This window comes from Bos javanicus, chromosome 28, assembly GCF_032452875.1.
Source record: "Bos javanicus breed banteng chromosome 28, ARS-OSU_banteng_1.0, whole genome shotgun sequence".
In the NCBI taxonomy this organism is placed as follows: domain Eukaryota; kingdom Metazoa; phylum Chordata; class Mammalia; order Artiodactyla; family Bovidae; genus Bos; species Bos javanicus.
Window position 1 is genome coordinate 17309515 of NC_083895.1, and position 21464 is coordinate 17330978.

At 40.3% G+C, this 21464-nt stretch overlaps 1 protein-coding gene across 6 annotated transcripts in view; it reads right to left on the bottom strand.

Annotated features, from left to right (window-relative positions):
* Window positions 1–21464, bottom strand: part of ANK3 (ankyrin 3) — a 749200-nt gene that overhangs the window by 147199 nt on the left and 580537 nt on the right. For 5 of the 6 annotated variants that reach the window (XM_061405045.1, XM_061405049.1, XM_061405044.1 and 2 more), the window contains 7 exons: window positions 21059–21157; window positions 20699–20797; window positions 13476–13673; window positions 7603–7701; window positions 864–962; window positions 670–768; window positions 51–146 (listed from right to left, as the gene is read on the bottom strand). In XM_061405045.1, the coding sequence (XP_061261029.1) occupies window positions 51–146; window positions 670–768; window positions 864–962; window positions 7603–7701; window positions 13476–13673; window positions 20699–20797; window positions 21059–21157 (789 nt within the window). The remainder of the gene's footprint in view (window positions 1–50; window positions 147–669; window positions 769–863; window positions 963–7602; window positions 7702–13475; window positions 13674–20698; window positions 20798–21058; window positions 21158–21464) is intronic. The other variant, XM_061405050.1, reaches the window with a different exon arrangement.

A 21464-nucleotide genomic window follows, 5' to 3' on the forward strand; every position in this document is an offset into this window, starting at 1 on the left:
AACTGGCTTGTAGGGCAAGGGGGTAACAGGGTCTGGCATCCATTACTCACAGTTGTGGTCACGGTCTCTTCGGTCACCACCTTCAGGGTGTCCACCACTGAGATGTAGCCAAGCCTCCGGGCAATGGCCAGGGCAGTGTTCCCGTTCTGGCAAGAGGGAAACGTGGACTAGGAATTACAAGTCATCCCACGGGTATCAGCGCCTGTGTGTTTGCACATGTTTCATCTGTACAAACATAGGGCGAGTGTCTCACTAGTCCTTGCCCACTGTCACACACAAAATGCTGTTTCATTAAAGATATACCTTGTACAAGAGCCACCCAACCTGTTTCTACTCATACAGTAGAGTCTGCGTTGCTATACACGGAATCTGAGAGGCTTTGTAATGTTCTCAGTAATCAAGGAAACAAACGTGCTTCTTACATACGTACTTCCTACTAGGCAGCAGTGGGTTTGTAGTTTTTTAAGTGGGAAACACTAATCACATCTCTGTCTATGGACAGCTCACCACAACACAGTTATGGTTCTTTTCCCTTCATTCTACTGAATGCTCTGCTTATGCCTACTAATGAAAGTAAAAAAGCAGCCTTGATGCACAATGAAAAATGTAAGACGACACAAGCAGCCCAGCCCAGCTCCCCCCTTCCCCCAGCTGACCCTTTGCTCTTACCACAGTGAGTTCATTGGGGGAGGCATTGTTTTGAAGCAACACATTGATTATATGGGTGTGTCCCTGTTGAGCTGCTTGGTGTAATGGTGTATACCCATTCTGTAGAAGGAAGATGGAAGAAAAGACTCTTAACTCCCTTCCATACAAGATTCAAGATCAATAACTTGGTAGATACAAAGGAGAAAGGAGTTTACCTTTGTTTTGGCATTTACTTTTGCAGAATGCTGGAGCAGGAAGTTAACAATCTTGATGTTTCCATAGTGGCAGCCTACATGTAGCGGTGTGTATCCCATCTGTAATTATATATATATATATATATATATTTTTTTTTTTTTTAAAGAAACATCATTAGTATACTTTCAGTAACGGATACCCTAAATAGAAGCAAAAATGTTATTCAACCTTTCTTAAGGAGGCAGCGTTTTTTCCCCCTGTATAAAAACAAGTGTCCTTGACAATTCTCAGAGCTAGTCTAAGGTATAAATAACAATACCGCCTCACATGTAAATAGTTATTAAATGTCCCCAAGTGCTCTCTCTAGCATTAGCTCATCTTATTCTCATAACAACTTTTCAAGATAGTACAAAAAGATGGAGCAACAGACAGCTTAGACAGATGTCTCTGGTGGCTTCTTGTAAAGGGTCAGAAGAGTGCTCAATGGACAGACTTGGACTAGCATTTATTCAGTAGTCTACTCTCTAGAAGCATAAAAACAAGTAGACAAATAATGAACTGGCTAAATGATCATGAAGGCAGTAAATGATGATCAGAATGCATGACAGAGCTAGGAAGGACAGAAATACAGAAGCAGGAGAAGCTAGTGTGAGTGAGTTCAGGAGACCTGAGATGTATGAATCTGATCTAGGAATAGATGCTCTAGTTAAGACTCCTGTCTACACAGCTAGAGCCCCACAGCTTGAAAACCACTCATTAGACAAAGCAATGGATTGTTTCCATTGCTCCAAATTAATATCCACTGACCCCTGAGGGGCTATAAGTTCTATCTATTAAAAAACATGGGCCTCCATGGTGGCTCAGTGGTAAAGAATCCACCTGCCAATGCAGGAGACAGGGGTTCGATACCTGAGCCAGGAAGATCCCACCTGACACAGAGCAGCTAAGCCCGAGTGTCACAACTACCGAGCCTGTGCTCTAGAGCCAGTGAGCTACAGCTACTGAGCCCATGCGCCACGACTACGGAAGCCCATGTGCCCTAGAGCACGTGCTCTGCAATAAGTGAAGCAACGAGAGAGCGGGTCCTGCTTGTCACAACTAGAGAAGAGCCCACACAACAACAAAGACTCAGCACAGCCCAAAGTAAGTGAATAAATAACTATTTTAAAAATGTATCAGGTGTGTATACATGTGTATGTATCTCTACACACACACACATGCACACATACATATATATATATATATATATTCTAGATATTTTAAATTAAGGATATTCCAGGTATTTTTTCTTGGTGGTCATATTGTAACAGACTCCACCACACAATTTCAGTGTCTTTAACCAATCCCTGTTTACTATGAAACTGGCAGCACCAGATCACTGAAAGGGAGAGCACGGACCTTTTATAACATTTCTAAATAGGCAAGGGTCAGGGGTCCATATTTTTAAGGGTCTACATCTCATATGTGATAGCATTAATGCATCTTTATGGTGACTTTGTGCTACAGACTGAAAGTCTGTATCCCCCAAAATTTGTATGCTAAAATCTTAATCCCAGAGGAACGGTATTTAGAAATGGGGCCTTTGGGAGGTAATTAGGTCATGAGGGTGGAGCCTTCATGAATGGGATTAGTGCCCTTATAAAAAGAGACAGGAGAGATTTTGTCTCTTTTCTTTGCTCTCTGCCATCTAAGGATACAATAAGAAGATGGCTATCTGCTACCAGCATCTTGATCTTGTACTTCTCAACCTCCAGAACTCTGAGAAATCAAAGTTTGTCCAAGCTATCGTACTCTTGTTATAGCAACTCAAATTGACTAAGACACTCCAGCAAATGGGTAAATTTGAATTGAAAAAGGGGTGCCCAGAACACAGCTGACTGTGGAAGGTAAAGAAACCTCTCAAAGTAGGCGCTGCCCTAAAGAGCTGACTCTGGTTAGATTCTGTTCCATGAACTGAACTGTGAGTGCAGCCACACTAATCAGACCGTGATGATAAGCTCACCATAACTACAAATAGATGAGTCTGACTTACAACCCCTAAAGCCACTTCATGTGTGACGATCCCACTTTGAAGACCAGAATCCACCTGCCTACTCTGCGGGGTTCTTTCTGGGTACTGAGGAACTCGGGATGCTGCATTAAGAGTCAGAATGCCACTTGGAGAGGGAGGTCTTCTCCTATCAGTTCTCAGTACAATTCGCTTGAGTGATTGAAGTAACATTCCCAGCGTGAGTAACAGATGACTGTTCCCAAGCCAAAAATTACAGAAAATATTTCAAACTTTTAAATGCTTAAAGGAATGCTTCAAGTTTTCAGTCAACATGCCTAAGCTATGATACAACAGTTTCCAATGACTATTTTGCTATTGTATTGATCACATTTTTAACAGATATTGGATCATTCTAAGTATCTTAATGGACAGTTTCTCTCCCGTGTTCACTCTGCTATAATATACTGATCTGCTTCTGTTCCACAAACACTATTTTGTTAAGAATATAAGTGCATGGCCAGGAAGATTCAGTTTGCATCCAGAGAAACCAAACTGAGGCTCCTCCATTCACTGAGGGTCACAAAATTCCCACGTTAAGTGGCACCTTGCACAAATAAGCCCAGAAAAATGTGATTTGGGCAATTCCTTTCAACTAGTGGCAATATGTTTTGCAAAGGGCAACTCCTCCTTTTTTTTGAACAACTAAGAAACAGTCTCAGTTCAGATAACTGAGCAGTCTGTGCTTCCTTTTTTCTCTGTTGCCTATATATCCCATCATTACAAGCCGAAGGGAGTCATCTCCTTGAGGCAATATTGAAAGGTTGTATTTGTGTAGGAAGGGCAAACAGGCGCAGACGGAATATTCAGGCTGGTTTTCTCATCCGTGGTGCCTGAGCATGAGATCTTACCAAGCAGTGGTTAGGGGCCTTCCTGTGCAACAGCATTTGAGAAAGAGGGGGCAGGAAATCCACAGTGTTTTCTCACCCCCTCAACACTGTGTTCTCTCGGAGTTCATCTTTGGTCTTCCTTGCACTTCCTCAGTGAACACACCCACTTAGAACTACAATTGCTTCCGTATGTTTTGGGGTGGTCTAAATAAAATGCTTCCAGAGATTGTCCTTTTAAAAAGCAAAAGAAGCGGCTTCATTTTAGTTCAACAACACTGAACATGCAAACCCTGTGGCCAGCAGCACAACTTCGTCTGAAATGATCTGATGAACTTCAAATACAAAGTGAAGGGGAGGCTTGGTGGGTCAGAGGGCCAGTGGGAAGGCTGCCCGGGGGGTTACCAGGGTGTTCCGGTCTTTCCCCCACAACAGAGAAAAGCTCTTGATAATTTAATTACTATTATTTTAAAACTTAAGCCAGTGCATCAATCAGTACTACACATTTTAACTAACTGTATGCTGGTTGGGGACGTCATCTTTACCAGGAAGAGTTTGGAAGTTCATGGGATGTAATCAGATCCTTATTTACAAGGTTAAGAAACAAGTCCAAACAACACATCTCTCTGTACTCCTGCCCTTCTCAACTATGGGACAACCACAGCCTCCCTTCTCTTTGGTGCTGTGATCTTTGCTGAGAAGAAAAAAAAACAAGGCATTTTTTTCAAGAGGCTGAGAGATGCTTTCCGGGTTTTCGTTTGTTTGTTTTCGCTGTACTCTGAGGCATGCAGGATCTTAGTTCCCTGAGCAGGGATCGAACCTGTGCCTCCTGAGTCGGAAGTGCGGGGTCTTCACTGGAACACCAGGGAAGTCCCAAGAGATGCGTTCTGAAGTGCACCACGTGTAAAGGGCAGGAAAAGGTACATGCTTCAGAAATATTATACTGAGTACAAAAATGACTACTGGCTGACCTGAGTGGGCTGGGTTAGAGGGAAACCCTGGTAGAGACCTCAGACTCTTAAACCGTGGGATCGCTTATGCAAATCAGCAGCAGAAGGTTCACGGCACCATCTCTCCTCCTGCCAATCCGCCCTTGAGAATCACTGCTTTAACCGCTGACTGAGTGTTCGTGTCTACGTTGGATGTGTTGGGACAAAAAAGTATTGAGAAACAGAACTCTATTACTGCCTTCTAGAAGTTTTAACTTATAAAGGGATAGGGAATCAAAGAAAATGGCTTAAGTCTGTGTGTATAAGTGCATACTCAGCAGCTTAGTTGTGTCCAACTCTGTGACCCCATGGACTGTAGCCCGGCAGACTCCTCTGTCCATGGGATTATCCATGGACTGGGTTGCCCTTTCCTCCTCCAGGGGATCTTCACAGCACTTTTCTCCTGAGTCTCCTGCACTGGCAGGAGGATATTTTATCACTGAGCCACCTGGGAAGCCATGTGTGTATGTAAATAAAACAACACAGGGTGAATCTGCTTACTGTGAAGTTGTACATTTCTAAAGTAAAGATATCTTTTCTGATGAAAGTATACAAGCAAAATAAAGAATATAAGCTAAATTCAGTCTGACTTTTTCAGATTTAAATGCTTATATTTTCATGAAAAGTAACAAGAAACCATCCAGTCACTGCTGTTGCCTTCATTGGTTTCTTTGTTAAATAATCAGTTATCTAGGAAGGCATTCAGGGCTAAAGATAAGGAGGTTTTTTTAGAATGACAAGTTTGGAAGGCAAACAGAGTGGAGAGAGAGCTGGGCAGTTAGGTTACCAAAGAGACCAAGAAGCCATTGAGAGCACGAGGCATTCAGAAATTGGAGTGTGGGGAGCTGCCTAGGTCACATCTAGGACTACCTTGAGAAGAGATCAATACATTTGCTTTACTATTTTAACACAGAATTTAAAAATTATAAAGGACCTTGCCTGGTCATATCTCTTTTGGGCAGCTTCTTTCTAATAGAACTAACTATAACTTGCAAAGATGTTCTAAATACACATGCTCTGGGTTTGCCTTAAGATTTCAATTCTTGGATAATCAGGTTCAATTTGCAATTTATATTTTAGTACATACAGTCTCTTAGTCACTAGGCTTTGCATTTGTATGTAGCCATATGTTTCTGTCCATTTTCTTAATCTTAACTATGTTTGTTAAGTGAAGATGGCAATTTTTTCTTGTATAGTTCCTATATTTTCTTGTGCTGATGCAGCTGTCGATTTTTCAACTTTGCTGTTAAATGCAATACTTTGTAAGTATGAACAAAATTACTGGAAGCAGTATTGTAATAATGTTTTATCTTTTAGAAGGCACAGTCTAAATCAAAACCCTAAAGTCAAGGCTGTAAGTATGAATTTAATTCATACGTGAGATTTATTTAAATATAAGAGTAGGAAAACTGCACCTGTTGATCCCAAAGATAATATTCTACTTCTGATAGAAGGCCCAGAGGGATGGTATGGGGAGGGAGGAGGGAGGAGGGTTCGGGATGGGGAACACATGTATACCTGTGGCGGATTAATTTTGATATTTGGCAAAACTAATACAAATATGTAAAGTTTAAAAATAAAAGAAAAAAAAAAGAAATAATATCTCAACAAATGTTGCATGTATATGAGTGGAATAAAATTCCATTGTCGGAGAAAGAAAAGGTGTGGGTGGAGAAGTCACAGCCATAGCAAGAACACAGTGCAAAGGGCACAGTCTACTCAGGGCTGCTCCCTGTGCTTGTCCCATAAATCCAGACTGATCCTGACATCTGCAATACTTGTTTACCTGGCTAATTCCCAGTGATCCTTCTATATTATCAATGTCTTCAATATCTGTTCACACACCTCAGAATCAATCTATATTATACCCCAAAATGTTCATATGCACAATACAATATTTAACAAGTATTTATGTTTGTGTCAAACATGTGACATTCAGAAAGAAGTAGGTAAAACAGGTTTGATATGCAGAGTAACAAACTTAAGCACTGAAAAAAATGATCAGAGAAGGATTAATATCAAGTCCTATCTTTGATGATGACACAAAATATCCACTCATCTTCTATGAGTCTGAAATTGTGGCATTTCTGAGATGAATGAGAAATTTGTTTTTGAAAAGATAACTATTTTGGCTGAGAGAGACAGGGGAGTTGCTAGCAATCAGACACACCATAAAGAATTTAGCAAGTGAGTAGTAATTGAGTAAAACTTAATGTAACCTCATCCATAGACTATGCCTGAACAAAGTAAGAGGTCATCAATTACTGACTGACAAATTTTTCTAAATGCATTTTTAAACTCAGTCATAAAAACCAGAAAGAAAAACACCAATACAGTATACTAACGCATATATATGGAATTTAGAAAGATGGTAACAATAACCCTGTATGCGAGACAGCAAAAGAGACACTAATGTATAGAACAGTCTTTTGGACTCTGTGGGAGAGGGAGAGGGTGGGTTGATTTGGGAGAATGGCATTTAAATATGTATAATATCATATATGAAACGAGTCGCCAGTCCAGGTTCGATGCACGATACTGGATGCTTGGGGCTGGTGCACTGGGACGACCCAGAGGGATGGTATGGGGAGGGAGGAGAGAGGAGGGTTCAGGATGGGGAACACATGTATACCTGTGGCGGATTCATTTAGATATATGGCAATATTGTAAAGTTAAAAAAAAAAAAACAACTAAGAAAGGTATAGGTTTTCACACTCTGACCTTGAAGGGTCAATATGCTGTAACAAAGGTCAATAAACTGTGTTAACACAGGAGGCATCAACATATAGCCACATATTCAGGCCATGAAAGGTAGAAGAGCATGGGACACCACAACCAGTGACTCTGGCGTCCCTCGTACAGATACGCTCCAGATGGGCACAGTCTTTTTGTGTACCTTTGTCTGGGCGTCCACATGTGCCCCCTGGTTTACAAGGACTTCGGCCACATTCACTCTGTCTTCTTGCGCAGCCAAATGGAGTGGGGCCAGGCCACTCTGCAAAATACCAAAGTGGTCATCTTACATGAGGGATGGTTGACATAGAAGCATATTAGAGAAACAATTTATGACTTTAAGAAGAGTGAACCTAGAATTTTTATGTTAAAAAATTTTATAAAGTAAGTTTATATATTAGCATGTGACAACACTGTTATCGCAGGCTTACTGAAAAATTTCAAACATCCTTAAAAGTGGAGGGATTAGGCTGAACCTTGTGTACTGATCACAGATGCAGCAATTATCAAGTTTTTCCTCTGCTTGCTTCATCCAACCCTACTTCCTGTATGTTCTTTTCTTTGTGGAAGTATTTTAAAGCAAATTCCAGACATTATATCATTTTCCTCTTATGTACTTCAGTGTTAGCTTTTTTAAAAAATAGAGACTTTTAAAACTCAAATTATGCAAGAGTTTTAATGCATTACTAGTGATACTAGCTTTAGCAAAAATTAAAATAAAAATTGTTTATAAACTGTTACTGACACATGATGATAACATTTTCTCCATTAAATGTTAAAATACAAGGCTGGAAAACATTTTCTATATGTTGCTTCTGGGTAGGAAAGATGGTCTGTGAAATGTAATATGAAGTCTATTTCATGAGAATTTAATATGTAATGTGAAGTCTATCTCATGAGAATTTCAAGATCATTTTATGAGACTGGGTATTTGAAATGGACTCTACCACAGAATGGACAGGCTACGTGGTTATTCCAATGGCCAAGAAAAAAATCACTAAGACTGTACTCTGGCTTATCTGTAGCTGCATTTTTTCATAAATAATATTTAAGAGAAAGTAAGCTGGCTTATGCAGAGTACATCATGAGAAACGCTGGACTGGAAGAAACACAAACTGGAATCAAGATTGCCGGGAGAAATATCAATAACCTCAGATATGCAGATGACACCACCCTTATGGCAGAAAGTGAAGAGGAACTCAAAAGCCTCTTGATGAAGGTGAAAGTGGAGAGTGAAAAAGTTGGCTTAAAGCTTAACATTCAGAAAACGAAGATCATGGCATCCGGTCCCATCACGTCATGGGAAATAGATGGGGAAACAGTGGAAAGAGTGTCAGACTTTATTTTTCTGGGCTCCAAAATCACTACAGATGGTGACTGCAGCCATGAAATTAAAAGACACTTATTCCTTGGAAGAAAAGTTATGACCAACCTAGATAGCATATTGAAAAGCAGAGACATTACTTTGCCAACAAAGGTCCGTCTAGTCAAGGCTATGGTTTTTCCGGTGGTCATGTATGGATGTGAGAAGTTGGACTGTGAAGAAGGCTGAGCACCGAAGAATTGATGCTTTTGAACTGTGGTGTTGGAGAAGACTCTTGAGAGTCCCTTGGACTGCAAGGAGATCCAACCAGTCCATTCTAAAGGAGATCAGCCCTGGGATTTCTTTGGAAGGAATGATGCTGAAGCTGAAAGTCCAGTACTTTGGCCACCTCATGCAAAGAGTTGACTCATTGGAAAAGACTCTGATGCTGGGAGGGATTGGGGGCAGGAGGAGAAGGGGACGACAGAGGATGAGATGGCTGGATGGCATCACTGACTCGATGGATGTGAGTCTGAGTGAACTCTGGGAGTTTGTGATGGATAGGGAGGCCTAGCGTGCTGCGATTCATGGGGTCACAAAGAGTCGGACACGACTGAGCGACTGATCTGATCTGAAGCTGGTTTAAGTGCTTCCAGATTGTTTTCTTTCATCCATAATGAACATAGAAGTTACTTTTTTTTTTTTTTTCCTAAAATACCTCACCAGACAAGATCTGCTGGCACATGTTTTAAATATAAATTAAAAAAAAATTATTTGATTGTGCCTTGTAGCATGTGGGATCTTGGTTTCCCAACTAGGGATCAAACCCGTGCCCGCTGCAGTGGAAGCTCAGAGTCTTAACAACTGGAATGCCAGGGAAGTCCTAGAGGTTAATGTTTTAAGTCCTGGAGGCCTTCTTTCTCCTCCGCCAGCATCTGTGCAGCAAGACCATCAGCCTGTCCCATTTGTCAGGGGAAAGGAGAGAGCCAAATGCAGCATCAGGAAGGGCACACGACACGATTTATTTAAGGGCTGCTATTCTATGAAACACACAACAGGACTCAGAAGAGTCACTCACTCCAGACTTTCTGAGTCTGTTTACAGACTTTCGGAAGAAGCTCCCCCAAACTGAATAAAGAGGAAATAGAAAAAGGAGGAGTGGTGCCTTCACTTGAAATCCAAGAAAAATAAGCCTGGGGCCAAAACTGGCACCACCCAAACACTGACATAATCATAGAACAATGTTCCATGTTCCACTTTAGAGGCAACAGATATTTTCAGCTATAACATTTTGTCAAAGTGTCACAGTCTCCCCTTCTAAGCGTGAGACTTTCTCAAGCTTCTGGAGCACTTTGCGGAGTGGTTTTCAGCATGGTTGGGGAAGGTATTCTGGCCTGTGCTCTATCTCTGCTGTTTCCCCATGTACGTTCATGCTGCCCCGGGGATGACCTACTCCACCTTTGGCACAGAGTCACCTCTAGCTTTCCCGGGCTTGTCTCCCTCTCCCCTCATCTCGAAAAGGGCCTCATTGTTACTATTTATGTGCAAACCCTCTGTGTGCTCACTTCTATTGAGATCATCATAATCCCACATTAAAACTCTTTTCTGGTCTGTCTTCCTCAAACCACTGTAGGCTTGTTGAGGCAACTGCTGTACCTTTAATGTATAACCAAGGATTAAAGTATCTATATAATAGCATTTAATCCATCCTCTAATTAAGTCAGAGGAAAAAGCAAACAGCTTTTGATAAAATAGGATAAATTAAATAAAGAAAGATCATTTTTGTATTCACGATTTTTTTTTAATGTGATGGTTAAAACAGCCCTATTTGAGTTCAGAAGTTGTCTGTTAATCTTTCATACAGTTTTGACCACAGCTCATGTTTTAAATGGCATTTGTTAAAAATAATACATTTTATTTTAAATAAAATAAACTTGGGATAGCAATAGCTTCATTTCATAGTCTATTAGCTGTGTAAAGAAGTGCAGCTACTTGTGGTCTTCAAAATTCATGTGGGAAAATGTCAAAAGCAAAATGGAATCCAATTAAACAGTAGCACTTCAGCAGGAACTTAGATTCATGGTTCTTTTTTCTTAACATCTGAGAACTGCTGGTGAATAGTAAGAAAAGAAATAAGTTGAAAACAATTGAGGGTTTAGTTCAATGTAACTTTTCACAGAAGCTAAATCTTTTAATATTCATATTTTTAAAGATTTTTTTTGACATGCACCATTTTTAAAGTCTTTATTGAATTTGTTACACTATTGCTTCTGTTTTATGTTTTAGTTTTTCCCTCATGAGGCACGTGGGATCTTAGGTCCCCGACCAGGCATCAAACCTGGACCCCCTGCAGTGAAAAGCAAAGTCTCAACGAATGGATTGCCAGAGAAGTCCCTCAATATTCATTGTTTAGCAAGGAAATAAAGGCTAGAGTGAAACAGGGAGGTAGGTTGAGGAGGGCGGAGTGGAGGGGCAATAACTGATATCTAACACTTGGAAACTCAAGAAAAACAGACGGAAAGCCTGTCAGAATTCTTCTTGAGTAATAGAATTCTACTGATTCTCTACTTTTACACCATAACTTACACTTGATACAGAAAATGAAGAGAAAGGAAGCAAAGACTTATAAATACTTTTGTATTAGACCATTTCTAGGAATTGTGAAGTTCTTAAAAGTTCTGTAAGTACCATGCACTGAAGGAAACCCAGAAACTTTCCTTGGCAGTATATTGCTTAGGCAGGGTTTATTCGGGAAGGCGGTTGGACACTTCCAGCTTTCCTTGGTTTGCTCTGCCTTTTGGTCCTGAGAATTCCCTTGCTAATGTTCAGTCTACTGAAGCAGACACTGAGGAATTCTTTCTAAAGGATTCTCAGTCTAAATTTTTAAAAATAAAAATGGTTTTAAGGTGAATTCAATGCTATATATATATAACAACTAGTTGGCTAACGGAATTTAAAAAGGAAAAAAAGTTAGTTACACTATACATTGGTGTCAAACCTATGGAAAGTGTTCACTTGTTAACTAATTGCTCAGGCCTATATTGTCTCTGGGAGACTTAACAAGATAATATTCTGGGCTTCTAAGAAAACATATACTAATGGAAGCCAGAAGGCACTTCAATCTGAGAACACCAGGTCCTCCATCTCACTAAGACAAGTAGAATTTTACAACAGACTATTATAAATCTGGTTTGTACGTTAGTAGATGAACCTTAGAAATTCAACAGCTCAAACCAACACTGATTATAATGACTATTTGAAATTGCTTTGTGATTCCCATTAATGCTAGGACACATATCCCAAAAGAAAGGTTTGAAAAGAAAGATATAAGAAAAGAAAATCAGTAAACCAGGAGAAAAAAAAAAAAGAAAATTGTGTTTGTTCTGCAATGATCACGAAGTATTTTTAAGATACGAAAAGTGAGGAAAGGTTTCCATTTACTTATGTATGTCTTTTCATTTATAGAATTTGTTAAATCGCCTTGGTGATTAAGATTAGTGTGTAACCTTTCCCCCAAACTGTAAAAAGTCTAAAATTAAGACAATTATTCTTTTTCTACTTAGAAGAAGGTACTAAATGTTATCTCAGTTCACCTTCATGACATTTCTAGGAAGTAAATATTGTGGACACGTTTATTAGAGGACAGAACTAAGGCTTGGAGACGTCACATGACTTGTCCAATCAAGTTATACATCAAGCAGAAGTCAGATTTAGGATTCATACCCAGGAGATTTAAAGCCTCCACGATTACAAAGTATAGGCCACATATAGTAAAATATTAAAACTCCTTATAACTCATTGCCATAAAACTACTGTTATGTTGAAACTCTCCTCCAATATCTGAGCTATGGCTGAGAAATGTCACAGCTGTGACGTCACCATCCTGTAGAGGAGAAGCTAAATGTCAGGGAGTTTGGATTATCGGGTATTTGAGGAAACTCTTGCAGATTTCTGTTCTATCTGAAGACTTAGGAACATGAGTCTGGAATTCTGGGTAAATCTCAGACTCAGGTATTAATAAGCAGGTCAACATAACCAAATTCTCTGATAACACAGTGAGAGGCTGTAACCTCATTCCTGCTAACTGTGGGCTGGACTTTTCACAAACCTTTTTACTAACCAAGGAGAGTCAAATGCAAGGGTGGGGAATCTAAAGACTTTGAGGAACAGAGACTTAAAGGGTTGCCTGGAACTGCCAATTTACCTACAAAGACTAACTTTTCGATCTACTGAATAAAAGAGCTACTCTAAATTTCTGTTACTAAAATGAACTTTCTGAAGGCAGACCTGCTCCTAATTTCTTTTTATAACCTAAGACTTAAAACTAGGACAAGCAAGGAGTAGGTACCCCTCAAATGTTTCACCTTACAACTTGTAATTTACAGCTTATCGCTTCTTATTTACTGTATTCTGGTGAGGTCAGAATGTTGCCCTTTGATTTAACATTATAACAAAACTTCACATTATTAGAAAAATTTTATGGACCTCATTTTTTATGGCTATAGCATATATGCTCACCTATATGACTTTGCAATTACTGACAGCATTCTCTTATTGTTTAAAGACATTTTTTTCAAGTTTTTCTATGATAAATAACATTTTGGTAAATATCTTTGTGCATACTACACTTTCCACATTCTACTTGACTTGAAATTTTCATGATTTCTTAGTGATCTTTCTGGAGGTGAGGTTTCATTGCATGGTATGCTTTGCAGAGAAAAAAAAGAGGTTACCTTATTGCTCAAGTTCACATTAGCATTTCTGCTGAGGAGCAGTGACACCATGTCCACATGTCCTTCCTGAGCTGCAAGATGGACGGAAGCAATTCCTTGCCGGGTAACTGCATTTGCATCAGCACCATATTCCAGCAGAGTCGTCGCTATGTCCATCTGGTTCTTTTTGGCAGCGATGTGCAGTGGCGTATAACCATTCTGTCAACACAAATCACTTGGTCACATGTCCAATCATGACATAAAAATGCGTGCACTGCATTTTCAAATTTTCCCTTTCTAATGATTTTCTTTGATTGTTTAAAAAATCATGATTGAGTAAGCCAACACAGAAATCAAGAAGTGTTATTAATGTAGTTCCCTCGTGTCGCCCGCATATCTAAATAGGGAAAACATTCTACAGACAGTTTAGTTCAAGAGTCAGAGAACCAGTGGTTTTATAAATGGGAGATGGCAATCCCTCGCATGGGCAGCATGTAGGTGCTCAATAATTATTTGCCTTATGTATCAATGACAGAAAAACCCAACTAGAAAACAAATGGTGCCCCTGTAGCAGGGGCCATCATCCTACCTTTAAAATCCCTTCAGTAGTCTATTGCTTACATGTTGAAATTTTTTATTTTTAGAGTAGACAAGATACTGTAGTCTACTCTCATTTGCCCCTCTGATGGCCTCCTTTATGAAACTCCAGTTTCCATCATGCTTCAGATGTTTAGGTCCCCAAAACAACATATGGCTCTTGGTTCTGTCTTGCTTTACCCTATAAAGGATTCTTTTCTCCAACACAACATGCCCCAGGGGCCAACATCTTTCAGTTGAAGGTTCAGCTCAAGGGTCACACCCCCATAAAGTGTTTTACCTCCCCTTCACCTCTTATACCTGCCCCCCACTTGACTGACTCCAGTCTAAATCCTGGATATATTTAGTGACACTCTTCCTCATGCATCTGTCTCCTTCTACTAAAATGCAAATTTGTTGAGAGCAAGTGTTGTTCCAAACTTGTCTTTGTATCTCCAGTGCAGCCTCCTTCGCTTGGTTGATCCCTGATGCTCAGAGGTGGAAGGAACCAAAATTCCTTTACCAAATTGTTCATAAGCTACCTCAACAGCCCCCAGAGTCCTCTGTCCTAATAAAGAATGGTCCTCAGCCTTATGGAATGCTCCTGCCTCTCAGTCATTGAAGTGAAACAGATTACATTTTGACACAGGCCCGAATCTGATTATATAAAACATGCCAATGAAAAATTAGAATTTTTTTTTTTGATATAGAAAAGAGGATTTAGAGAAAGAAAACAGAAAAAGAAAAAAGAATAATTGGAACTTATACAATACAAAGAGAATTTCTATTTGAGAATATGATCCAAATCTGGCCCACAGATCAGTCACAATCTTTCCAAGCCACACGGACGGTTCAGAAACAACTCAGAGGGCAGTGGGAGCTGCTGGATCACGGGTCGGCTAGTCTACTACAATTAACCCTCATATTTATGTCATTGGTTTCTTCTAGTGTGATAGCATTTTTCACTTGACAAACATTCTTTCAATAATCAACTGCAGAAGATTTAGGCCGTTGGTTATCAACTGATATCAACCGGGAAGTGGAAATGCCACTTCCAGACTCTTCTGAAACCACCCTCTGCCAGGTGGGATGGATGGGTCAGGGTAGAAGATCTTATATCCCTATTTTTAGTTTTGATCTGTTGCCATCTGGAAACCCCAGCTGACCTGAGAAGCATTTGGCCCTCTGCTCAGACACACCCTAAAGAGATCGTCTTCAGAGCCGAACGCAGAGCTCTGGACTGAGCCCAACTCTACAGTGAGTGACAGGAAGGGGTGAGCTGTTTTACTACCCTCCCCATTCCTGAAGAAAAGGGAAGATTCACAAAGCAGTGCTAGGAAACTTGATTAGTCAAGACTCTAACACTAGCTAACTAGAGTGGTAAGCACAGATAAAGTCAGGGTCCAGCTTCCAACCATGCATCTTATCTCTTTTTGCTTTTGCTACTGACATAACCTTCTAGTTCAGCTTCACCTCTACTGGCGATTGTGACAATCCTCTTGATTACTTTTAACTCTACCAAAAAAAAAAAAGAAAGAAAATCATACGCTCTTAAATAAAACAGAGGCTCTGGTGTCTCTGTAATATACACCAATTCTAGACAAGTTATTCATTATTACTGAGGGGTTTATCCTGAGCTCCTTATCGGAGATACAAACAAAAGTATAAAGCAAGGGAAAAATAATTCAGGGTATTATTTTAGAATGGACAGTTCATCTCAGAAAGACTTAAGAAATATTTCAAATGATAAACAAGTAATTAATCTTGGGATCTATAATAAAAATTTCTAAATTCCTTAAGCTCTTTCTAATTTCTAGAAACAAAGGATTCTTATTTGTCATACTAAAGGAGACAAATACATTTATCAGAAGAGATATAAAACAGTGGGAGGTTGAACTAAGGAATAATCTTACTACTTTTTCCTTCTTGATGCAGAGGACAAAGTGCATGCCATGTATCCTTTTGCATTTCAAGATAAAAACAAGAGCAAATGTAAATATAAATTATAAGTGAAGTAACATATTTAGCACTGCTGCTGCTGCTGCTGCTCAGTCACTTCAGTCATGATGGACTCTTTGCGACCCCATGGACTCTGTCCACGCTCCTCTGTCCATGAGGATTTTCCAGGCATGAGTACTAGAGTGGGTTTAGCACTATACTTTATATATTCCCCCCAAATTTTCACAGCCTCTTCTGATCCATGTCAGTAGTTATACTGCACATTTTATGAAAGAGAAATCTCACCAATAGTAAGTTACAGCTCACCAGACCTTCCACAATCTGTGTCCAGGTTACACCTGAACTCAAGCCAATCCTCTTTCCAGCACAATGTCCTGCCTCAGGAAATAGATCTGGATAAAATGGATTAGAGGAACCAATCTAGTTTTTCAGCCACCCCCTTTGTCCTCCATTACCTAGAGTCACATTGTATTTCTAGGACATGTATGACTAAGAAAATATGTCAGTAATTCTACAAAAGAAAGGGCAAAAAGAACACATCATATTCTCTGAAAACCAACTGTGGAATGCGGATGTAAACTGTGGAAGTTTCATGGAAGTCACCACTGTCATATCCATCTGCATGACTGGCTCTGTTGAGTTTTGTCCCTTCCTCCTCAGCAATGCTTAAATTCAGAAATGCTGCAGCCTCCCTAATGGAGGCTATTTACCTCCCCTATATCCATTCTCCCTCCTTCCGTAATAAAATAACCTTTGCTGTGTATCCAGCTGAAAACTACATTTCCCAGCTTCCCTTGCAGAAAGAAGTAGCCACTGAAATGTAAGGAGAAATGTGGAGCTGCTGAGAATGCCCTGTTATCTGTCTTTACTGCCTTTTGCTTGAAAAGGGGACCTGGCAGCATGAGTGACAATATCTGGAAGACAGACCAAAAAAAAGAATCAAATTGAAGAATCTTCAACCCTCTGAAAACTCTGAACTAGCATCAATAATTGCCTCCCTCCAGATTTGCCTGGAGAATCCCAGGGATGGAGGAGCCTGGTGGGCTGCCGTCTATGGGGTCGCACGTTGTCGGACATGACTGAAGCGACAGCAGCAGCAGCAGATTGTATATGACAAAAGAAAAATAGAACCTCATGAGTTTAAACCACTGTAGCTAGGTCCTTTTTTCTAGCAAGTGAACCAAATCCTAACTGATAGAACTGGCTTTTACTCAGGATCAAAGTCTACAAAAACCTTCAGAACAGGATCACTGTCTCAGAAAGTAGGGATGGTTGGACAAGCAAAAGAGATGGCCTTTCAGAGGCTGTCACAGCTATGGGAAAGAGAATGAATGTCCTGTTGGGAAAGCCTGTGCTCAGCTGGCTATAAAAGATATGCCTAAGGCTAAAGAGCTGTTGCTGTTGCTGCTTCTGCTAAGTCGCTTCAGTCGTGTCCGACTCTGTGTGACCCCATAGACAGCAGCCCACCAGGCTCCCCTGTCCCTGGGATTTTCCAGGCAAGAACGCTGGAGTGGGTTGCCATTTCCTTCTCCAATGCATAAAAGTGAAAAGTAAAAGTGAAATCGCTCAGTCGTGTCTGACTCTTAGCGACCCCATGGACTGCAGCCCACCAGGCTCCTCCGCCCATGGGATTTTCCAGGCAAGAGTACTGGAGTTGAGTGGCATTGCCGTCTCCGAAAGGGCTGTTAGAAGGAATTAAAGAACTGCTTTTCTACTCTTTGTTAAAGATATTGTGCAGATAGGGAAACAAGAAGTCTTGTTGGACAAACACAAAGCTGGAAATCAACAGGAAATGAAATGTATCAACTATTGACCTGTTTAAGAGTTACTTGTGGATGGAAAGATGGATGGGACTCATTTTGCTTTAGTTATTACTTATGCTTTCTTTCAATTCTAAACTGCTTAGCACTAGTTGTGACAAGATTATTGCTCTCATGTGGGGAATGAATAGCTCACTTATTAATTATTTACTGGTTGCCTACCACAAACCTGAGAGTATTTAAAAGAAAAATGGTCCAGGTTCAAAAACTTATGGAAATAAACAAGTGAAATAGATAGCTATCAAATTTCATTGTAAATTTTTCTTGTTTTAAAAATTGTGGTAAAATATACATTACATAACACCATTGTAACGATTTTCAAGCATGTAGTCAATGGCATTAAGTACATTCATATTGTTCTCCATTCACTATCCGTCTCTAAACTGAAACTCCACCCACTAAACACTAACTTCCCAGTCCTCCCTCTACTCAGCCCCTGGCAACCAGCATTCTACTTTCCATTTTTACATGAAATCATAGTGTTTGTCCTTTGCTGTGTCTGGCTTATTTCACTCAGCATATCTCTGAGGCTTCCCTGTGGGCCCACCAGTAAAAAATCCGCCTGCCAATGCAGGAGATGTGGGTTCGATCCCTGGGTCGGGAAGATACCCTAGAGGAGGAAATGGCAACCCACTCCGGTATTCTTACCTAGGAAATACCATGGGCAGAGGAGCCTGGTGGTCTACAGTCCATGGGGTTGCAAAGAGTCAGGCATGACTTAGTGGCTAAACAACAACAGTATCTCTGAGGTTCATTCATGTTGCAGCATGTGTCAGAAGTCCCTTCCTTCTTAACACTGAATAACATTCCATTGCATGTATATACATTTTATCCTACCATGGAGACTTGGATGCTTCTACCTTTTGGCTACTGTGAATAATGCTGCTTTTCATGGCTTTATGATAGAACATCAGAGTTAGAAATTATGGGAAAAAGCCACTCAAATGAAAAGAAGTCTGGAGGCTTGATTTTGAATTGTAGAGTTCACTAGGTATAATTCTGAAGAGGATGGGGCAAGAGGTGACTGAGAATTACAGGAAAAGAAGTTCTGAAGAGAAATACATGCCAAAGATTGCATTTGGAGAAATGGAGAAAACACGTGAATACTTTCTCTCTGAAAGTATCCAAAGTAATCTATAACAGCTCAAGTTCTTTGATTTGTGTGCACAAGAGATGTGATCTAGACACTCAGTTTAAAGGAGAACACTATAGCTGCCCCCAAATAGAAGAGTATAACAAATATAAAAAGTCTGAAGGATGCTAAACATTCCTTCAACCAACAGTATTTAGGAAAAGAATGAAACAGCTTTAAAATTGTGGTCCATATCATTCTAGTGTTCTCTGATCATAGCCATCTGCTCAGCAACAGTGAAATGAAAAGATCTTTGCTCCTTGGAAGAAAAGCTATGACAAACACAGACAGCATACTAAAAAGCAGAGACACCTCTTTGCCAACAAAGAGCCATATAGTCAAAGTTACGTTTTTTCCAGTGGTCATGTACGGATGTGAGAGTTGGACCATAAAGAAGCCTGAGCACCAAAGAATTGATGCTTTTGAACTGTGTGGTGTTGGAGAAGACTTTTGAGAGTCCCTTGGACTGCAAGGAGGTCAAACCAGTCAATCCTAAAGGAGATGAGTCCTGAATATTCATTGGAAGGACTGATGCTGAAGCCAAAGCTGTAGTACTTTGGCCATCCAATGCGAAGAACTGACTCATTAGAAAAGACCCTGATGCTGGGAAAGATTGAAGGCAGGAGGAGAAGGGGACGACAGAGGACAAGACATTTGGACGGCATCTCCAGCTCAATGGACCTGAGTTTGAGCAAGCTCTGGGAGATGGTGAAGGACAGGGAAGCCTGGCGTGCTGCAGCCCATGGGGTCGCAAAGAGTAGGACATGACTGAGCAACGGAACAACAACAACTATATTCAGTTCAGTTCAGTCGCTCAGTCGTGTCCGACTCTTTGCGACCTCGTGAACCGCAGCACGCCAGGCCTTCCTGTCCATCAACAACTCCCGGAGTTCACTCAAATTCTTGTCCATTGAGTCGGTGATGCCATCCAACCATCTCATCCTCTGTCATCCCCTTCTCCTCCTGTCCTCAAACTATATTAACCTATCTTTAAACAAACTCTTTATGATTTGCCTCTCAAATTAGAATACCAGAGTCAGAAGAAAGCCATTCACTCTAAGTATCTCTTTTATGAGAAATCTCTGTTGTCTACTGGTAAAAAATGACCTAATGCTAAGAATAAAGATTCTCTAACTGCATAGCACAGGGTTCTATATTCAATATCCTGTGATGAACTACAATGGAAAAGAATATGAGAAAGAATGTATACATCTATATAACTGAATCACTTTGCTGCACAGCAGAAATTAACACAACATTGTAAATCAACTATATTTCAATAAAATCAATTGAAAAAAGAATAAAGATTCTCCTTAGCAGTAATAACAACACATAAGCAAAACCTCCCAACTTATTAAACACACATAAACCACTCAAAGGCAATGTTTTACGGCCAGAAAATTTAACACATATTTTATAACTTTGACAAATGAGAACTGTCTTACTCCCTCAAGCTGCATTTATGTTTTTAATCTGGCTAAAGAGGACTTCAACTTTTTTTTCCTGAATTTTCCCCAGGCTCTAGAATGTCCTAGATTTTCAAGAAATAACAGTGGACAAGTAAATATTTATTGAGCATCTACCACATGAGTTGAGTAAATAGCTGAAGGCACAGATTTCCTAAGGCCGCTTATATTTCCATGATCGTTAAGTGGTGCCTCAACCAGGGGGGTGCTCCACATGAAGCCGAAGTAAATATACATAGAGAGACTGGAGGACACTTCATCAGTCTCCTCATGCTGTTGAATGACAGGTACCTTTGCAGCCGCGTGGGGTGAGGCTCCTTGGTCCAGAAGCAGAAGAGCCACTTTCTGATTATCATAATGTGCAGCTACATGCAGTGGCGTTAGCCCGCTCTGAAAACACGTGCAGAAACAAGTGTCAAACGACTTAAGGTCAGAGGCCTAGACTTAGGAGACGGGATTAGATTGGATACAGCACAAGGTGTAATTTACATTCCAGTTTCAACAATACTTGGACCTCCTATTTCTGAAGTGATCTTCATCCTATGAGGCTTAAATGTGGATTAGTTAACCATTTAGGTGGCTGTCAGTGAATATTAGCAAGTGTGGTTATCATGGGAGTGGCCTGTCAGATGCTGGCCGATGGCCTCATACCTTCCCAGCAGCATCTGGAGATGCACTTTTCTGCAGCAGGAGATTGGCTACTTCAAGCTTCCCATATTTTGCTGCCACATGAAGGGGAGTAAATCCTTTCTGAAAAGAGTACCATAAAAATAATAACATAAGCATAAGAGAAACATAAAAACAGTAACAATAGAAGTGATACAAAGGCATCACTCTTCTGGAACGGATGCATTATTCTAACGGTGAAGATCAGTGCAGCCTATATTTAAGGATCAAGACTGGTAGACAACAGTGAGACAGTCTCCTTTTCAACGAAGATGAGCAGGATATTTAATCTTTCTCTCTCTGCTGGCTCAGCCACAACGAGATACTAATCTTGGCACTCCTCAGGTATCTGACAAGGATGAATTTGGAAAGATGGAGCTGGGGCTTATTC